The sequence below is a fragment of the Gouania willdenowi genome, chromosome 8 (genome assembly GCF_900634775.1).
Source record: "Gouania willdenowi chromosome 8, fGouWil2.1, whole genome shotgun sequence".
Taxonomy (NCBI): domain Eukaryota; kingdom Metazoa; phylum Chordata; class Actinopteri; order Blenniiformes; family Gobiesocidae; genus Gouania; species Gouania willdenowi.
In genome coordinates this window covers 11,582,356-11,603,860 of record NC_041051.1, presented here as the reverse complement: position 1 = coordinate 11,603,860, position 21,505 = coordinate 11,582,356, and the positions used below count along the sequence as shown (strand labels likewise).

The following is a 21,505-nucleotide window of genomic DNA, read 5'->3' as shown; positions in this document are numbered from 1 at the left end:
ACCAGAATCCATCTTGTACTGTTCCCGCCTTTGCCTTTCAAAATGGAACCGAAACAATTAGAACCAATCATGAGGCAGTGTTGTGGTTTAGGGCGGAAGGACCGAAGTTGTGGGGAGAGGAACTAGCTGGGCTACCGCTATTAGCATAGCTCTGAATCAAAATAGAAAGATGTCGACGCACGAGGATGGTTAACGTGCCCTTAACTCTCATACTCATGTTGCAAAAACGGCAAAAGTCACTAAACGACATAATGACCGCAGCATTACTATCCCAAAAGAAAGTTTTTACCAGCGGAGCCTTGTTGTTGTTGTTGCAGCGTCTCTGCGGCGCATGCCGATGACGACATCATCATTTGTTATTGTGTGATTGGCTAAAACAAATCATGGTGGACAGGCGCTTCGCCCAATCAGCTTTAAGCATTCTGTTCATGTCCCTCCCTGGTTCTGAAAGGATTCACCAGACACAGACCCAGATGGATGTGGAGAACTGGAGTCAGAGGGAGGGGCTACACATCAATCTGGTTAGGAATTGGCACCACTGATGTCACTGATTTACATTTAAGCTGCTTGCTAATGTTGTCTATAACAGCTATTCTCAACTGGTGGGTCACGGACCTGGTTGCGGACAGCTGGTCAAAAATAAATAAATACTCAATGTATATCATGTTGGATTTTTCTTTTATATGGAAATAAACTTCTTTTGACATGCATGCTGTGAAATGCATGTTGCGCAGGAAAATATATAGATTAATTTATTTAAAAAAATAAAAATAAATAAAAAGATTATATATATATATATATATATATATATGCGTGTGTGTGTGTGTGTGTGTGTGTTTTCAGCAGCTATTTTTGAAAGACTAAATTTGGTTGGTTGAATTCTAAAAAAAAACTAGGTCACGATTTAATGACTGACAAAATGTGGGTCCCAGGGTGAGACCAATTGAGAACCCCTGATTTATACTGTTATCATGGGCTTTGTTAGTTTCAAAATGTGGGCAAATACATTCCTAATTGTAAGCTAATTTATGTATTTTTTAAGAACCACCATCATTAATAATTAGCCACTTAATGACTGCATCTTCTGCTACCCTGCAGGAAGTCATTTGTACTGTACATCCACATGTATTTATACAAAAAAAACAAATAACTCCAATGTAGAATGTTGTGTTATCTGCTTTTGATTCTTTCTCAGCGTTTTAATTTGAAGTGGCTTGTTTCTCTGTGATTTCATTCTAACGTGGCCCCTTTTATCGTGTGATGTCAATCCCCAGTCCACTCCAAACACAGAAGAAAACATTTACCCAGGCTTCACATTTAACACTACATTTTCCCTTAGGTTGAAAAATATTTTATGTCAACATAGTGATATTCTGTGTTTTACTGCTCGAGGCCTGAATTATGTGGCCATGGTTGACCTTGTTGTTGTACATTAATGTTCAAATCTGAGCAGAGTTGCCTATGAACAAGACAGATATCTACACAATTTTGATGAAACTGTGTAGATATTTGTAGTTTTACTTCAGCTATTCATTATGTAAAGAACAGTGTCTTGCCTTTTTTTTTTAACTCTGGACAATTGGGGTCATGGTAGTTGCACAGGCATTTTTTTTATGTCTCTATAGGTAGATCTAAAGATTAAAAACATGCATAAAAAACCCAATTTAGCTTCACTCCCATTCACCTTTTCACTATCAAGTTCCAAACACACAGTAGTCAGTTGAACTTCAGATCTGTGGGGTTTTATCATGGCCGGGAGCATCAACAAAGCTCTAATGCCCACCCACACTCTCTCACTGGGCCTGTTTGCACTCAGACTTAAACTTAGTGTCTATTTATGAGTTTCTTCCCCTTCGGAGTCTGTCGAACCAGATCATACTGTTGGAACAGCTGTGACTCAGGTAGTGCAAGATTGTTCCTAAATTTAAAGGTTAAATCCCTGAATCGGAATGTGTTAAGGTGTCCTTGGGCAAGAAAATCAATTCAGTAATATAGCCGCAAGCGGCCCTCGCCGCGCTGCCTCTGCCGGGCCACCTTTGCCGCGCCATCTTTGACGCCCTGCCTTCACCAAATTGCAAGTTCATACAAAAACAATTTTATACAATCAATGCATTATTATGATTTTTGTTGTACTAACGCATCTAAGAACAATGCTGGAGTAGTAGTAGTAGTAGTAGTAGTAGTAGTAGTAGTAGTAGTAGTAGTAGTAGTAGTAGTAGTAGCTCAAGGAGGAGTGTGGTAAAGTTTGAGCTGACGATTTTCAAGACTTGGCCAATTTCCTATGAACAAAAAATGGAGAGTAAATAAAGCATGCGTCTCATTGACTTTTTTGATCAAGAGGCCAAAACAGAAGTTCGTGAAAAATTCCAAACATTTTTGGAATTTTCCCCCATGTTAAATTGTCTTCAAACTGTAGGGGGCGCTAACGTGCCTATTTCCATATTTTAGCGCAAGAAAGACGGACAGATGGATGTTGACTTGTTCTGGAGCTCTGTGCTGTCACATAGAGAGCAAGTTACACTGTTGTGTGTGTTACAGCAGTGTTACGTAAACCAGTACGTAACGTCTGTAGCGGCACATGAAGCTGCTTGTCATGCTTATAGTTGTATGCAGAACAAGACACCAGTAAATAAAGCTGAGTTAGTGAAAAAAAATAAAAAAAAAACCTTGTCTTGGATTATTCTACATGCGCATGCACGAATATGAACAGGGTCGGGTTGAAACGGGTTAGGGCTTAAAGAGACATCGGCTCCAGTTGGGTCGGACGGGTTCGGGCTGTACCCTGGCGGGCTCGGGCCCGGCCAATTGTTTTAAAGCTCTGAACAGGGCGTGTCAGTTGTATGCACTGAATACAACTTTTTAATAATAACAGGTGACTTAAATATTCATGTAGACAATAACATGGACAATACTGCCAAAGAACTGTATGCTTTAATGGATACTTTTGGTCTTACACAACATGTGACTGGTCCGACACACACTCAAGGTCACACTTTGGATCTGGTTATCTCTAAAGGTGTTGATATCTCTGCTGTTGATGTAAGAGACTTAGCTCTATCTGATCATTTCTGTGTCTTTTTTGACCTAGAGACTGTAACATCTGTTCCCCCTAGTTATGTGTGTTTAAAGAAAAGGTACATAAATGAGAACACAAGTGCACAGTTTATGGAAGCCATAGCAATGACACCAACATTGAGTGCTGAGACAGTTGATGATCTTCTGGATGAGTTTAACACTAGAAGTCCCACAGAGGTGTCAAATGAACTTTTTACCTATAAAACCCATAGAGGTGTCATTTGACCCAAAGAGAACACAAAAATTATTTATTTTTAATGACAGTGTGGTGTGAGAAATGTGCAAAAGAACAACTGTGATTTGTTTTCAATGGTTTTTATTTAGAAGAATCTCCTTCATCCTCTTATTGAGACTCGTGACATACTTGGCACTGCCACGGTATCTCTCTCCTACATTTGCCACATGTGTATTTGTGGCAATGAACACATCGCACAGTTGCGCGATTGCTCTTGCAGCAATGGTTGATCTGACACTTAGCCCTTTTCCCAGGGCCAGGTGTAGGCGGTTGTTGTTGGCGCAGTTGCTCTTTGAGTGCCTTCTTTTCACTCACATGAGAGTTAGCCAACTCTCTTGCTAGCTGAACCAGGAAGTCCACCCGTCTCTCCTGCACCCCGGTGCATGCTTGATAAAGCAGATGTGCATTGAGTGCCGCCATGTCGATCATGTTGTAGAACACGGCGACTGGCCATCGCCGTGTTCCTGTGCGCACACTGTACTCCCGCACCATCTGGTCCATCACATCCACTCCGCACTTTGTGGTGTTGTATTGGGTGATGGTGTTTGGCTTCCTTTTGATGGTTTCCTCAGTCTCAACCACGCTGTGCATGCTGCTGAGAATGTAGACGGTCTTTTTTCGTTTGGGCGCATACACCGTCAGCGTGGCACCAGTGGTGGAAAACACCTAAAAAAGAAGAAATTGTTGTTATTATAGCGGTTTTAAACACAATGACACACTCAGAGGTGTTGATGGAATAAAAAAGACCAACAACATACCTGAGTGGTGAATTCCTTGCGGTCCATCTTTCTAGTTGACTGAGGAATTTCCCGGCGAATCTTGTTGACTGTCCCGAGGATGGTGGTTTTCCGGCTGAGCAGTCGTCGTGCAAGTGTCAGTGATGTAAAGAAATTGTCCGTGGTGACCGTCCTGCCTTTGTCCATAAATGGTTCCATCAGCTTCATCACCACACTCTCAGAAAGTCTCTCCTCACTGGGACGACTGGGGTCCTTTCCAAGATATGGGAGGACATTGCAGATGTACTTTGTTTTCAAATCACAAGCCACCCAAAACTTTATGCCAAATTTGTCGGGTTTTGTTGCAATGTACTGCAGGAAACAGCAGCGAGTCTTCGATGGGAAAAGCTGTTCATCAATTGTGATGTGTCGACCAGGGTTGTAGCATGTGATGCAGTTGGTAACAAACGATCCCCACACATCCGAAATTGCAGCAAACTTATCTGTCTGCACTCGCTCACTGCGCGTAAACATGTCATCAAATCGTAGGTGACGCATGATGTCTTGGAAACGGTTTCGTGACATAATTCCAGTGATAAGTGGGTTTCCCAGGCATGCTGACCAGCTGTCACGCAGAGATGGAACCTTGGTCACCCCCCTCAAAATAATAACAGAAATAAATGCCATTAGTTCATGGAGGATCATGAACCAGTCCGTCTGCTCCGTTTGCCGTGCATGCTGAATAGTCCATTCTTGAATGGGACGGAGCATGCCAACAGTAATGAAACAGAGGAAGCTCTGAAGGCGACTCCTGATTCTTCTTCTGGCCTTTGCTGTTGGCTCTCCATCTGCAGCGTACGGTTCCATTGGAGTGAAACGGAGAATTGTACCCACATGTTCTTCATGCCACACTGTGCCCTCTTTCGCCGTCTCTGTGGGCTCACTCTCCAACCGAGCTCTCTTTTCCAGATGAGGAGCAGTCGCGTCATCTGCAATGTGAACAAATTCAAATTATTCTTTTCTTCGGTTTTAAATAAAAATAAAGTCAGGAAATGAAAATAGGATGTTTGGGAAATCTAACCTGAAGACAGCTCAGAGTCCGAATCCGAATTTGGCTGAAGGTTTATGTCCTCCCCATCTGAGTCACAAGGGTTTGCATTGTTCAGGATCAATTCCAACGCTTCTTGAGTGGTAAACCTTCTCTGCATTTTGAGTAGAATAAGTGTGGAGTGTCAGCAGGTGGAAGCAGCCAGCTATTTATTCCCCACAGCACAAAAGGCTGCATGACAACATGGTATTCCAGTGGTGTCCAATTCCGGTCCTCGAGGGCCGCTAATCAGCACACCTTATTCAAATGATCATCCAGCTCTGCAGAAGCCTGATAATCATTTGAACCAGGTGTGTTGGAAGAGGTGACTCTGTTTCTTTCAATGTTTGTAGTCTGTGTTTGTTCTCCCCCAGCATCAAGCAGAACGAGTTAATAAACGGGGCATTGTGACTTTAGCTTCCAGGGCACTTCCCCCTAACATTCCAGACTTCCATTGTTAGAGTCAGGCTCTCCCCCCTGCTGATTTCTCAGGTGATTCATTTACAAATTAATAGAGGCAAATTGTAGCCATCAGAGTCGTCAGTTTGGTCCTAGAGTTCATTTGACCCTGCTCTGGGACTTCTGGGGGGATATAGAAATCCCTGGGACTTCTAGTGTTAATAGAAACGTCTGTAATGTCATAGATGTGGTGGCTCCAATCAAAACTAAGAGAAAACCAAACACACAGAAAACACCTTGGAGGAGGACTGAGATAATGCAGAATTTGAAATCTGACTGTAGAAGAGCTGAGCGTAAATGGAGATCAACAAAACTCCAAATTCATCTAGAACTGTACAAAATAAGTCTGCGAAAATTCAATGATGGCTTGTTCAAAGCAAGGCAGCAATACTTTTCTGAAATTATTGCCAAAAATGTCAACAACTCTCGCACGTTGTTTTCTGTAATTGAAAAGCTCACAACCCCCCCAGATCAGATAGCCCCTGAATTACTGTCAGCTGGAAAATGCAATGAATTTGCTGTATATTTCAATGAAAAAATACAATCAATAAGGTCAAACATCAGAACAAACCAGCAAAATCACAAAAAGCTTGAACAGCTTCAACCACTGAGGGATGAGTCAACTACAATGTTAGAGTTTATTACAGTGAACCCAAAAACAATAGAGGAGACTGTTCAGCAGCTGAATCCATCAACGTGTTGCCTTGACACAATACCCTCAAACTTCTTTAAAACTGTTGTAAAGTCAATTGTCACTGATTTGTGTCAGATAATTAACTACTCATTCCATTCAGGCACTGTACCAAAATCCCTGAAAGTAGCTGCTGTGAAACCGCTGTTAAAAAAGAGAACACTGGATGCCTCTATACTGGCTAACTATAGACCAATCAGCAACCTTCCATTCATGGCCAAGATCATTGAGAAGGTGGTCTTCAACCAACTGAGTCAATTCTTAACATTCAACAAAATATTTGATAAATTTCAGTCAGGTTTTCGTTCTCATCACAGCACTGAAACTGCTCTTATCAAAGTGATCAATGACATAAGGTTGAACACTGATTCAGGAAAAGTATCTGTTCTCATTCTGTTGGATCTAAGTGCTGCATTTGACACTGTAGATCATACAATTTTGTTGCACAGATTGCAAACATGGGTTGGACTAAATGGAAAAGTAATGCAATGGTTTAAGTCATACTTGGAGGAGCGAAGCTATTTTGTAAGCATTGGAAACTTTGAATCTGACAGATTACCAATGTCCTGTGGGGTTCCTCAGGGATCTGTTCTTGGACCCCTTCTGTTTAACCTTTACATGCTTCCTTTAGGACAAATTTTACAGAACTGTAAGGTTGATTATCAGAGCTATGCAGATGACACACAACTATATCTATCACTGAACCCAGATGACCATGGTCACATTGAGGTGTTGTGTGACTGTTTAGAAAAAGTAAACTGCTGGATGAGTGAAAACTTCCTTCAACTAAACCATGACAAGACGGAGGTGATTGTCTTTGGTAACAAGGAAAAGAGGACTGCTGTCAGCAATTATCTTGAGTCTCGATCTTTAAAAGCTAAAGACCAAGTCAAAAACCTTGGTGTTCTGATTGACTCAGATCTTACATTCAGCAGTCAGATCAAATCTATCACAAAAACAGCCTTCTACCACCTAAAGAACATCTCCAGAGTGAAAGGTTTAATGGCTCAGAAAGATCAGGAGAAACTGGTCCATGCTTTTATCTCCAGCAGACTGGACTATTGTAATGGTCTTCTGACAGGAATCCCCCAAAAGAGCATCAAACAGCTACAGCTGGTTCAGAACGCTGCAGCTCGGGTCTTAACCAGAACAAAGAGGTCAGAGCACATTACTCCAGTTTTAAAGTCTTTACACTGGCTCCCAGTCAGCCTCAGAATAGACTTTAAAGTTCTGCTGCTGGTGTATAAATCTGTGAATGGGTTTGGTCCAGAATACATCAGTGACATGTTAGTCAGGTATGAACCCAGCAGGTCTCTCAGATCTATGGACACAGATCAGATAGTGGAGCCCAGAGTTCACAGTAAACATGGTGATGCTGCTTTTAGTTGTTATGCTGCAAAGAAGTGGAACAAACTGCCAGCGGAGCTGAAGTCAGCATCCAATGTGAACATTTTTAAATCACAGTTAAAAGCACTTTTTTTCTCTACTGCATATGATTGAGAGAGAGATTTTTTGTCATGTTATTGATGTAATGATGATTTTACTGATGATTTTAATTGATTTTACTGATGATTTTAAATGTTCTTATTGATTTAAATGTTCTTATTGATTTTAAACAATTGAATGTTTTATCATGTAAAGCACATTGAGTTGCCTTGAGTATGAAATGCGCTATATAAATAAATTTGCCTTTGCCTTTGCCTTTTGCCTTTAACTGCTCCAGGCGCCCCGCACATGATGAAAGCATAATGAAAGCATTTTTCAAATATCCCCGCTCGTGGCTGGTCAGCCAAAACCAGAGGTTTAATTTATTAAGTTGAGGTTTTTCAGGAAATGTTTATCTCCTGACATGTTTCAACTGTCGACTGCCAGTCTTCGTCAGAAGAGTTCTGCTGATCGTTTCACTTGACTTCCATCTAATAGTTCCAGCGAGATTCATTTTGACAAGTTGAGGTTTTGTTTATTCAGACAAGATGTATAACATACTATTCCAAAAGAAGACTAAATGAATCTTGCTGGAACTATTACAGAGGTTTAGTTACTCTTTGAAAAACAAGAAGAAAAGACTCTGAAGGAGGCATACACATACAAATCCCTTTGCCACCTCTGTCCCATGGACCAGATAACAAGGGTACTTATCTGCAGCCAGCAATGAATGAAGTCCTTGTACATTACACTCAACTATTTACCATTGCATTCTGCATCTTTCTACCTTTTAGATGCCTACTTACAATCACACCACCAGATACTCTGCTAGCATTTAACTCTAGCCAGTGACATAGAAGTAAAGTAAAAACTAGTTAACTCAATGCCAGTAGAGCTTCTGTATGTTAAAGGGGACATATCATGGTTTTAAATCCTTTCTTTTTAGATATAAATCATACAGTTGTGGTCTATATAAAGCGGAACTGCAGTGGGTCTGAATTCCTCATTATTACAGTTCCACAGGCCCCTTTTCTACCCCTTTTCTGATGTGCTTCTGTGAGCAACTCGTTTTGGTGCTGTCTCTTTAAATGCAAATGAGACACTCCAAGAGGGGGCGGGGTATGGAGGTGACACTCGGTTCAACTCCACCCTGCTCGGCCATTTTTGTAGTTTGATAGAAGAGATACGGCTATGTAGCGGCGCATAAACTTTTTATTCAGAGGTTATTTACTAAATGTCAACAACAGAAGACTTGTCCATCCAGCCTTACATGTTTGAGCCAGAGTCTGACCCGGCGGAACGAGATGAAAATGAAGATGATGAACCTGCAGAACCCTAACAAGTGAGCTAACACAAGCACCGAGCTAACGCTAGCGCCAAGCTAACTTCACGAAATGCATTTTAATACAGTCTTTTCAAAGACAAAAACGGCAAAATGAAATGACTAATGAAAACTTTAGACTTAAATTAAATCACGTAGGCCATATCATCAAGGATCTAAAACGAGCATACAGCGCTAACATATGAAGTCTGAAGACGGTGCAACTGCTAATGCTAACAAAACAATGACAGGAACGTCTTATCACACTTTTTAACATTATTTACAGCTTACCAAAGTGCTCTGTTCATCGTCTCCAAAGATAGAAGGAATTGAACCCTCAATCAGACAAAGTCTTTCGGCAAATCCTTCTTTATACTGGCGGAGGTTGCTGAAGCAGTCATCCTTGAAGTGCTTTGCGCACACAACTCAACCAGGCACTTTGAAAAGGTTCTGATGCTGGGTTACTACATCCAACAACCGAACATTTTGATTTCTCCTCTCGTAACTTCAGCATCCTTGAGCTTGGACTACAAAATCGCAGCGAGAAATAAAAATGGCGGATTGCTCGAAGTGTTGGGCCTGGAGTCGATGTCCTAATTTGGCAGTTCCGCTAAAAATACTCTGACGTTATTGTTCAAAAAACGTAATAGAGAATAGAAAAATCAAAACAGATTTAGCATGATACGTCCCCTTTAAAGGAATGCTGGGAAAACAAGATTAAATGTAAATACATTGAGGTTCTATATGCTGAGAGAGAATTGGATCTGTTTTTAGTCAGTTTAATTAGGTTTTTGATCTATGAACTTTGTTTTGAGCCAGTGCTTTTGTTTTGTAGTTAGACTTTCCTCCCAAACTATTGATTTGGATCCAAAATGGGTCCTGGACTAATTTTGTTTTGGTCATAAGTTGGTGCACCAACTATTTCTAGTTACAATTAAAGAGCATGTTTTTCCATGATTAAAAATGCATTTCATGTATTTCAAAACAAGGTGTTTTTATATCTCTCGCCCTTATCCCTCCACTGCTGGGTGCAGTTCACCTTCTTATGGTAATGTATGAGTCCAGTACAAGACTGTTACTTTTAGATCCAGATCAATTACATTTCTCAAAATGAGCTTATTTAGTTGATGTTTGCCTTTTATAAAGATAATAAATCACACACTGATATGGTTATAGGTGATCGTGAAAGAGTTGTAAATGCATATATTTTTCACCTTTTCATTTGTTTATCTAAATGTAAAACCAAAGTGAGGAGAGTTAACTTGCTGACCTTAAGTTTGTACCTCCCCTGGTGTGACTCATAAAAGATTTCATAACAATTTTAAATCTCAAATATGATGTTATATTTAGGTGCTTGTGAGTCACCAAATTTCTGTTTTAGGTCTTGAGCTTTAGGAACCATTGGTCTTTTATTACTTTTCATAGTCAGTCAGATATGTACTTTTTTTTTCTAGTTTTCAGCCTTAGCAATCCCGTCTTTATAATCGTTAAATTTAAATACAGACTTATTGTGTCACTTCCTAATGCCTTTTGAGAGCTCTCTGCAGTCTAATCAGAAATGATCTTTTTAAGCCTTTAAATGCCCCTTGAGTGTGTGCAGAGGGGGGCTGTAGTCCATGGATGATGCAGATATATATCTTCCACTGTCACTGCTCTTTCTGGGTTGAGCGGTTGCTAGAAATGATGGTGACCTCAGGTCAGCAGAGTGCAGCTGAATCAGAGAGGCCACATGTTTGTTTTTAAAAAAAAAAACATTGCTCTTTCTGACTAACACTGGAAAACAAATGACCTCTTGTGGAGCATTACAACACAAAATGTGCAGTATAGCGCATGGAAACCTACCAATAGCTCCCAGAGGCATGCATCCACTTGCCTGCTTGTACACCATATTATAACGTATTAATCTGAGAGGATTTATAGATCCACAAAGGCTGATGTAGTGTGTCTTAATCCTAATCTGGCTGTCTGGCTAGTGTGTGTAATGTGTGTGTAGGAGTTGTTGCATCTGCTGGGTTCCATCATATGTGGTAAAAAAAAAAAAAAAAAAAAGCATTGCACAGGTATATACTGAAGCAAAAGTAATTGATTACAAGTATACGCATTACCGTGATGTTATGAATACTTGTACTTTTTTGAGTATATTTCGAAATCAGTAATTGTACTTGTAATTAAGTATGTTTTAAAAGAAGTAAAGTAATTTGTTACATTTCAACACCCAACCGTTGCTAAGTAAATTATTATTTTTTGTTTTCAAAATGATCAACGGACATTGTGAAACTACAAAAAATGAAATGATCAGACAACAATTAAATGCATCACATCATAGCCGACCAATCAGATTAAACGTAATGTACCGCGCCAAAACAGCATTGAATGGAGGTGATTTTCTCAGTTTTAGAGTTAATAAATGCTGCTATATAGCCTGAGATTTATCTAATTTTGAATGGAATGAACTAGTCTTATTTTATTTTAAAAATACATTTTAAAATATTTAATATAGATGCCTTTGTGGAAATAAATTAAGTTCCAATTGTGCAAGATTTGGTCTCCTCCACTTAATGCATGACATGTTTACAGTATTTAAGGGAACCGTGGCAGGATTTATAACCAAAAATATATATGGGGTATGAAAGTAACTAGTAGCTTTTACTTTGAGTACTATTTAATTCAGCTACTTTTCACTTGTACTTGAGTATTTTATGTACAGTATGACTTGCTTTTACTTGTGCTTGAGTACAATTTCAATCAAGTAACAGTACTTCTACTTGAGTAGGATATATCAGTACTCATTGGCACCCCCTGTCCAGGTTATACCCCCTCCTAGCGCCCAGTGTGAGCTGGAGATAGGCAGAGCAGACCCCCGTGACCCTGTAATAGGACAAAGCGGGTCTGAAAATGGATGGGTGGATGGATATCAGTACTCTTTGTACCTCTGCACTGCAGGTATATAACCTAGAATTGCAACATAGATGCAACTGAGATACACAAGTTCATCAAGTAAGACATTGGTATTCTTTCCTCTGTCTCAGCTTCCTCACAGGTCGTATCATATTCACTTCCCTCAGTGGTGAGAATGACTGATAGCTAGTGAGGTTAGGAAAGTTCAAGATGCTCTCCTTTAAAAGCCACTTTTTTTCTGCTTCTTTAAAAGGCTTTTTACTTCATAACTCAATAGAGGTCAGAGGAGGTTGGCTATGATAAGTGGGGAAAAATGACTGCTTTTGTGAGCCCAAAGAAAAACCCAGCAAGACTCAGAAACCAGCTGAATCTGAGGAGGGGGATGAAAGCAAATCACATTGCTTGACTGTCATTAAACCCAACATTGGCATGAAACCCATTGTTTTCAATGTTTCCCTGCTTTACAACTTAAGCTACAATATTTGAGCTTTTTCCACATTTGCCATTTTATTAAGTTGTGCTGGTTTTATCTCGTCTCATCCAAAAGTGTCCTAAAATGTATACAATACTTGAATAGTTTACATAGTCCAGTGAGTATCACCAACATAAATGTAAACACTACACGTCAAACTACTTTCATCTCCTGACATGTTTCGACGGTCGTCTTTGATGGTTACTTTGAATCTCGCTGGAACTGTTACATGGAAATCAAGTGAAACTTCAAAGGAACCATCAAAGGCGATCAGCGGAAGGAGACAAACATATCCTGAAAAACCTTGTCTAGCTAAAAAGCAAGTATAATTCTCAAGAGATTTTTTCGTTTTAACCATTTCAATTTGTCATAGAAAGAACAAGACCTGGTTTTGTAATCAAAATTTAACATCAACGCTGAGCCTCAGGCCCGCTAAATAAATGTTAAATGAAAAGGATAAATAAAACATATTTGTGCTTCATATTGTTTATTAAAAGAAGGCCCTGTTCTCTTGGAATTTGAAGGGGAATGTTTGAAAAGCTTTTTTTCCTTGAAAACGTCTACTTTTGGAAGCACACGTTCATGTTTTGTGCAAAACTTCCATCAAAGTTTCAACCACTTCAAATGGAAAACATGTCCTTTTGAATTCACAGCATGAATACTGGCTGGGGAACTGAATAGTAACACGCGAACTTTGTAAAAGAGGAAGTACAAAAACTAATGTGGCGACAACTTATATCTATTATTTATATTAGTAAAATAGCTATAGGTGTGAACGGTCCGAGTGCATTTTTTAAAGTGGGGCCTTTAATTAGCTGAAAGATATCTCCGGCCAGCCTCTCTCCAACACTGAATTATTAGTGAATACCAGTAACTCTTTAAGGTCCAGTATGATGCTATTTTTCACCCATCTCCATTTGTTCTAAGAACCCCAAGAACATAGATTTTGTGGTTTATTTTCCCAAACTCACTTGTTTTCCAGAGTTTTAGCCCTTTGAAATGTCAGTTTAATGACGCTTCTAAAAACAGGTTGTTTTGGGGCCTTCATGCAAATGCATGAGTGGGCGTGTCTGTAGACAGACTCCACACCACAGCTGATCATCATAGCGGTTGTCTTTTGCTATCCACACACTCTTGTTATTGTTTTCAGCCAAAAAAACCTGCACATTACAGTAAAAAAACATGGCTATTTAAGTGGTTATTGTGATTGTGAAACCACAAATGCTCCACATCAATGATGTGTTTATCACATCAGCAGCGTAGTCAGTCAGCTGTTTCAAACACTCACAGGAGCTGCTACGTCGCTTTCTTGTCATCCTCTCGTTTACTGACCACAGGAATAATAATTTTTGTCCAAATGCTGCGTTGCATTTGGTCACAAACACGTCAGATCAAAGGCGATATGAGGCGGAACTGATTGTGAGCGTTTCGGATCATCTATATACTGAATTTAAATATATTATCTGTGGATAAAGGGACTAGTGGTTATGGGAGCAGGCTTGTAATCGTAGGCTCACTGGTTCTAATCTCCCTGGTCCATCACTGTGGGATCTTGATCAGTCCCTTACTGCTCCCTGGGTGCTACACCTTTGCTGCCCACTGCTCCTCAGGGAGGGGTTAAATACAGAGAACACATTTTGTGTATGTAGCTTACATGTACTACTTTAAAGTATAATGTCTATTCTATAATAAACCGCAGTGTTTGTTTTACATGTGAGGTAGTTTGAGAGGGAGGAGCTCACATTCTTATATAGGGTAGGAGGAGCCAGGATTGTCAGGAGGAGGAGTTTCCGCATTGTGACATCACAATGCGACAAAAATCTAATTTACCTGTTTGGAGCTGACTTTTTACAAAATGTGGAATAACAAGGGAGGGACAAAACTTTTTCAACTTTAGCCCTCTGAACGAGGCTAAAGGGATGTATATCACTATAGCAAAACCATTTCAAAGTGATTATGTCATAATACTGCCCCTTTAGGGTAGTTGTTACTCCCAAATGTTTGTTCCTACATGAAGAGTTTGGTTTTCATGGATTAGTTCCCTGCAAGAGCCTGAAGGGCAAAATCAGATACGCTAATAAATCTGTAGCCTCTGGTTTGAGGAGTGCTGCTCAATGACGAGATTACGCTGTCTATACTCAAATCGTGTTTAAACAAGCTGTTCATACAGCAGTTGTTGGATTAATATATTTAAAATGAGTTTCCATATCACTTGATCTGTTCATATTTTACAATCTTCATGGATTCAAAACACAGACCATTCAACTATAACGTACTCTTGCTCCACAGTGCAGTCATTGGTATTGTACCAAGCTGAGGCTTTATCTTAAATCTATGAGCTACGGAGAATTTAATAATACTTTTTGTGATATAATAGAAACAGCTTTCTACACTTTGATTTTGTTTGGAAAATAGTTTTTTGCAGCCCACCAGTTTCTTGCATTCAGAAAGTCTCAGTAATCCACAATGAAACAATGAGTAAGGATAGGCTGATAATAATTAAGAAGAGATACAACGTCCAAGACTTAGTGAGTTGATTTCTGGAAACCACAGGAATGTAGATTAAATATTGTGTTTTGTTGTTTAGTTTGAGTCAGTGTATAATAAATGGCAGACACGACAGAAATACAAACTAACTGTTATTTCAAGCACTGGAAAGTGTAGCAATTAAAAATGCCAACAACAAGTGTTTGTAGTTACTCAAAAACGTGTATCTTTGTATGCAGACTGAGACTAAAAGTGACAGAATTACCTCAGCAAAACAGTTGTTAAAGACGAATAAAACTGCTTGCTGGTTTGATACAGCCTGAAACTGATCCTTTTTAATAATTGGTGGAGGAAGTAAAAGAGACTGCTTGTGGCCTTGTGTGTGTATGCAAGTTAACACTAAAGAGTATTTAACTGAAAGGAATGCACAGACATGGAAACCAAACTATGTTTAAGTGAGTTTTATTGGGCATTCAGAGTTATTGAGCTGAAAATGATCAGTAGCTTCTATATTTTGGACCAAAGTTGTCTAATCCCACTGCCAAACCAACCACCAAAGTGGTTTAATTTATTTCAACCACTTTTGTCAAAAATGTTATCATTTTTAGCCGAACCACCGTGTCGGAAAACCAACCAACTAAAGAGTTCTCAAGTTGGAGTTATTTATTGTTTTGTAACATTTAATGTGTTTACCATTTTCGTTCGCATTTGATGTTTTATCCAGATCTGGTCTTTCTGTAAGGAACGTATAAAAAAGAAATGGTGGATCACATGTGCATCTCACAATATCCATTACAATTACAAAAGCACTGAGAGAGCATTTAGGAGCTGTTTAAGCTTTGTCCTTATTGGCACAATGTGGGTGGGGCACACTGACTTAAAGCATCTCAAATACTAAAAACAACTGACCTGTGTAAGCATGCTCATCTTGACCATATCCTCTATATCTAGAATTTGATTTTTAACGTGTTGTTAGAGACTTGTGAACAACATTTATTGTTTGCTGGAAATGAAACCTCTACACTCCCCATTTATTCAGAAAAGGGTTTATGGATAAACTATCGAAGTTGTTTTATCATTTATAAGTAAATGTTTGGTTTGTATGCAGTGCAATACATCAGTATGAAAACATATTTTTTAGCTATTTTTACCATGTCGGCACATGCTGTTGAAGGTCTACACTACATGAAGTGCAATCTTTTTGCGACAGCTATACATGTTTTATTATTGCAATTAAATAAATACATATATTTTACTGCATAATTGTGACCATCACTAGCCCTCCCTAAGGAACAAAACTTAGAGGGAGAATATAAAAAGAGAGGGCAGCATTACACCTAGGTGATGGGGAAAGGAACAGGGGAGAGGGAGTCAGGGTAGGACAATGGCCTTCTTTTGGTCAGTCTGCTCTCTCCGTAAAAGAATCAAAACTGTGGAACTCTCTACCCACACATCAAAAATTTGAAACTCGTGACAATGCTTTCAACGATGGACTGAAAAAAGGGCTAAAATCAAAACAACAATGTTCACAATAATAGTTTTACCTGGTTTCTAGCTTGCACGTGTTGCCTCTGCCCTATAACTAATGACTGTATTTAAATTTGAATATTGCTTTTCTTTTTGTAATATTTTGTGCAGTGCATATTTCTTCTTTACGTTCTTATTATTTCTGTTACTTTTAACCTTTTTATAAACCTCCTGTTAGCACAAGTGCTAATACAATGAATATTATACATCTAGGTAACTAATGTAATTGTGATGTCCATGTTGAATAAAGGGAATACATTTTTTTTTTTTTAATCCTCTTTATGATCTCCGTGTTTCCTGCAGCGCCCCCATCACGCCCATGCCCTTTTTGACTACACTCCACACCACCCGTCCCAGCTCCACTTCCTACGTGGTGATGTCATCGAACTGATTGACTGCTCTGATTCGCTGCGCTGGAGAGGCCGTTGCAATGGACGCGTGGGCTGTTTCCCTCCGGACTACGTCCAGCCCATTTATCACTGCCAATGACCCGACACAGAACTCACACAGGGCTGTACCTGCAGGACTTTCACTGACCCCCACCCTCCCTCACCTGAAATGCAAGCACACCCGCTGTTGTTCATGATCTCGACACTGGCCCGTCCACCTGTGGTGCAAATGACTTAATGAGGTATAAATGACCTGCTCAAAACTGATCATCCACTTCCTTTTAAACACATAAGATATGGACCTACCCACTGTGGTGAGTTTTCACGTTCAAATACAAACACACACGGACTAACAAGCAGGAAAAATGCTTTATTATCTCAGCAAACACTAGCCCAATGGGATGAGAAGATCCCCTAGCGATTATTTCCAGTGAATTACTGTAGTTTCCTTTTTAAAAATCCAGTAAACTAAGCAAAAAATAAATAAATACTGACAGCAGACTTCCTGTCCCTGAGCTTGTGTAAGAGCGTGTTTGTTGAAGGATAAGGGAATAAAAGAGACCAGTCAAATAAACACTTGAACACTTTGTTGAAGTTTAGAAACGCACTGCCTGAAATGTGAAATATCCATCTCAATTTTACAGATATTTTCTTTGTTTCAGTGTATTTATTCTCATCAATGTATAATCATAAATCCAGGTAATCTAAGTCTGTGATACTCTGATGTTCTTTCTCTATATTCTGTTCTGCTTTTTCCTTTTCTTTTTCTAACCCCAACCAGTTGAGGCAGATGCTACCTCATATGGAAGTATTGGGTTTTTTTTTTCTTAATGTTATATTTTGTGACGAGTGCTTATGAGATGACTTATTGTTGTAAAATGAGAACAGAAAAGGTTAACATCCTGTTATTTAAACTAAAAGACTGTTGGTTGGACTTTATTCAAATAAAATGTGAATATGTTTGCCATTAAATGTTGTTTACTAGTTTATGTCCATATAAAAATTATAGACAATTCCCGTACAAGAAACAACAGGAATCTATGAAAGCTCACATGTACTGTACAGTATTCAGGCATTTATCACAATCATTTATTTCACACTCACAGTGGTTGAATTATTATTTTGGCTAAAAAGTTACTGAATTGATTCGGATAAAATCGTTCTAAATGAACCAATATTATTCTTGAATCGAGTCGGCAACATCGAATCGTGACTCGAATCGTTGCTAAAACAAATCATTACATTTAGCACGTCTGTCAGGTTGGTTTTTTGCTTTGTCAAAATAGGGCCCATGTTGTGACATTTTAAGTTTCCTAATAATGATAGTGTTATGTGAGGGTTTTTTGCATGTGTAATAAGCACCACATGTCGCTTCATGGTGATAGCTTGGTATGCTTAAAATGTCCCAGACGTTGGTGTAGAATTCCTAACAATTTGCCTGTGATATGCAGGGAATGCAGCGTTGCTTCTCTTACCAAAACATAATCATACAACTGTTGCATTTTTGCTCCTCCCTAGATTGGATTACCTCTGCTCTGGTAATGAGACGTACCATGTTTGGTTTTGTTTTATTGGTTTTAAACACCACTTCTTTCATTCACGCTGACACAGACTTCTCAGGCACTTAGTCATAGTTTAAAGGTTTGACAGGCGAGTAAATATAAAGTTGCTAAAGTTGTTTTTTTTTTTCTAAAACGGCTGACTCACAGTAAAAACCACTCTGCTCCTGTTGGCAAATCGGTGTCAAAGACTGACAGTGAGGTGACCAGGGGTGGAAAGAGTACAGCAACAAATCTACCTAAGTAGAAGTACTTTTACTTTGAAATTTTACTTAAGTAGAAGTAAAGTTACTGGTGAAAAAATCTACTCCAGTAAAAGTAAAAAATAGATCACTAAAAATGTAGTAAAAGTTACATGTATAAAGATCAAACTAGGTTCTTTTTTATTATTATTATTAAAAAAAAACACCATTCCAAATTAACGTGCATGAGAACAAGGCATGGCGTGGCTGACCTGGATGAATAAAATAAAATAAATGTCAAGGATGTCAACTGGATGAGGTAAGTCCTTGTGTCAATACATCCAACGTGTCAGAGCATCCAATAAAAAACAATTCCTATCTTTAGGAATCTCTGAAAGCAAGAAACGCGTACAGTATGTGATATAAAGTCTATAAAACATTCTCGGTGGAATGTCAAAAACTTTGTATGCATCTATGCATTTAACGTTTTAAATGGTCTAATGAACAGATTACATTGATTATGCATAAACATCAGAGAAAACATTCAAAAATTGCTTCATGAAATATGCGCAGCTTAACATCAGCTCTGGCCCTGTCGTACGCACAAAATCACGAGAAACGGAAACTCCGCCCCCAACAGGAAAAGGAAAGAATTAAAAACTGCTCTGCGAAATGGATACATTGTGTGAAATAATCGAACATTGCACATTTCACAACACACATCATATATGAAGGATGTTTGCCAAAAACGAAGGAGGAAATAATTATACTGACGCCCCAGGGTGACGTGTCCGTGCCTACAAATACAGTTTTATGTTAATAATAATAATTGTAATTAAAATCACATGATCATTGCGCAAAATTGCTGATTACCTGGCTGCAACACCTGTAGCTGTTATAAAAAGGAACACCCACACAATTCGTGAAGACGCACAGTGGTTTATCAGGCACTGCTGGAGGACAAGGTGCACGGGAGACTATGGACGGAGCTGATCTACAGAGACCAGCGAGACCTATAGGCAGGACCCCCCGTGAGGACGAGGTGCTGCAGGAGGGAGGAAGAGGTGCTGCGGAGCCCCCGGCCTGCACTCCACAGTAAACACCCGGAAACTGATGAAAAATATGGTTTTACTTAAAATTAAATATTGTAATTTATGTAATGGGACGAGCGTGCGGGATTTACTCTGTAACAGAATCTATTTCCAACGTAGCAAAGTAATGTTACTTGAAACAAAAAGTACTTAAGTAAAAGTAAAATTACAGATTTGAAAAAGCTAATGCTAGGTTAATGCTAATGATAGGCTAATGCTGATGATAGGCTAATGCTAGGCTGATGCTATTGCTAGGCTAATGCTAGGTTAAAGCTAATGCTAGACCAATGTTAATGCCAGGCTAATGCTTTTGCTATGTTAATATTAATGCAAGGTTCATGCTATTGCTAGGTTACTGTTAAAGCTAGGCTAATGATAATGCTAGGTTAAAGCTAATACTAGGTCAATATGAACGCTCGGCTAATGTTAATGTTATGCTAACTTTAATGTTGATGCGAGGTTAATGTTATTGCTAGGTTAATGCTATTGCTAGGCTAATGCTAGCTAATTCCAATGATAAGCTAATACAGTGCAACGTAGGCCAGCACCTGCAGCCTCACTTGCATTTTCTTCTGGAAATGCAAATATTCTATTAATTATTATGATTATTATTATACATTATCCTTAACAGGACAGGTAAAAATCACTGTAGGGCTACATTATGTATGACATTACATTATTATATTTTTTAAATGCAGGAGTAGGGGGTACATGGCTTCAGGTTAAATATCTGAAGGTGTACAGGACTGTGAAAAGTTTGGGAACCACTGACCTAAGCAATAAGTGACAAATATCAGTCCCAACAGCGTCTTTACTTTAAATTTCCTAGATTTGTGACTAATTTCTTTTATATTAAAACAGTAAATGGACTTGATTTACTCAATAGAGCACTTTTTACGAATACAATGAAGTAGTCCCTAAGCTCTTTACAATATCAACTCATTCACCCATCAATGGGACTGAGCTGCCATGTAGGGCACAGGTCAACCACTGGGAGCAACCAAGAGTTCAGTATCTTGCCCAAGGACACTTTGACAGGTACAGACTGGAATCGAACCCCCAACCTCTTGATCAGAAGGCGACCCCAGTAACACTGTCACGCCCTCTGGCTCGGAAGCCAGGTCGTGCGGTCTCTGTTCCCTCTAGGTGGGTGGCAGCTTGGCAGGTGGATTGTCTTCCAATCAGCTGATGATGTGCACCTGGGTCTGATCTTCTCCACTGAATAAAGCTTCACTCTGGACTTCAGTTCCTCGTCGGACTGTAAAGCTGAATCGTCAGTGTCTGACCTCCAAAATCAGTCTGTTTGTATATTTGTTGCCAATACTTACTGTTATCTTTATTTCTTCAGTTGGAACTCTGCACACCCTGGCCTCCAAACCCTCCTCTACCCTCTGTGGACAAGAACAGGACAAACTCCGGATTTCATTCCCCTCTGCCCCCCTGCAAACTCCCTGGAAAACTTATATTATGCAATTTTGAGTCATGTCTTGTTGACCTGCACCTGAGTCTCACCAATCGTAACAAACACACAATGATTCATGTCATTTTTACTTCCTTCTGCGGGCCGAATATGCTTCAAAGGGCCGTATTTGCCCCCCTGGCCTTAAGTTAGACACATGCGTCTTAAAGTAACTTAATATAAATGAAGCAAATGAGATAAACCGATATTAATGAATTAGGTAGAGTTATGAGGGCAGAATCAACATGACATAAACAAATATCGAGAAAAGAGGGAAAAAGATCAAACAGCAGAAGTAGAATGAAAGAGATTAATGGTGAAAACTTCTCCAGAGGGTGTGTGAGGTGTTACACCACTGTTACTTGTGAGACTAGAAGCAAATATACGAAATCAGTTGAACCAGTTTGACTGACTGGTAACTGACTGACTAAT

The 21,505-nt window shown here is 39.3% G+C and overlaps 1 protein-coding gene across 1 annotated transcript in view; it reads left to right on the top strand.

Moving 5' to 3' along the window:
• grapa (GRB2 related adaptor protein a) overlaps positions 1–17,754 on the top strand; it is a 58,944-nt gene extending 41,190 nt beyond the window's left edge. Inside the window, exon 5 of the mRNA XM_028455277.1 lies at positions 16,697–17,754. Coding sequence (XP_028311078.1) covers positions 16,697–16,882 — 186 coding nt within the window. The 3' untranslated portion in view covers positions 16,883–17,754. The remainder of the gene's footprint in view (positions 1–16,696) is intronic.
• Positions 17,755–21,505: the final 3,751 nt, after the last annotated feature.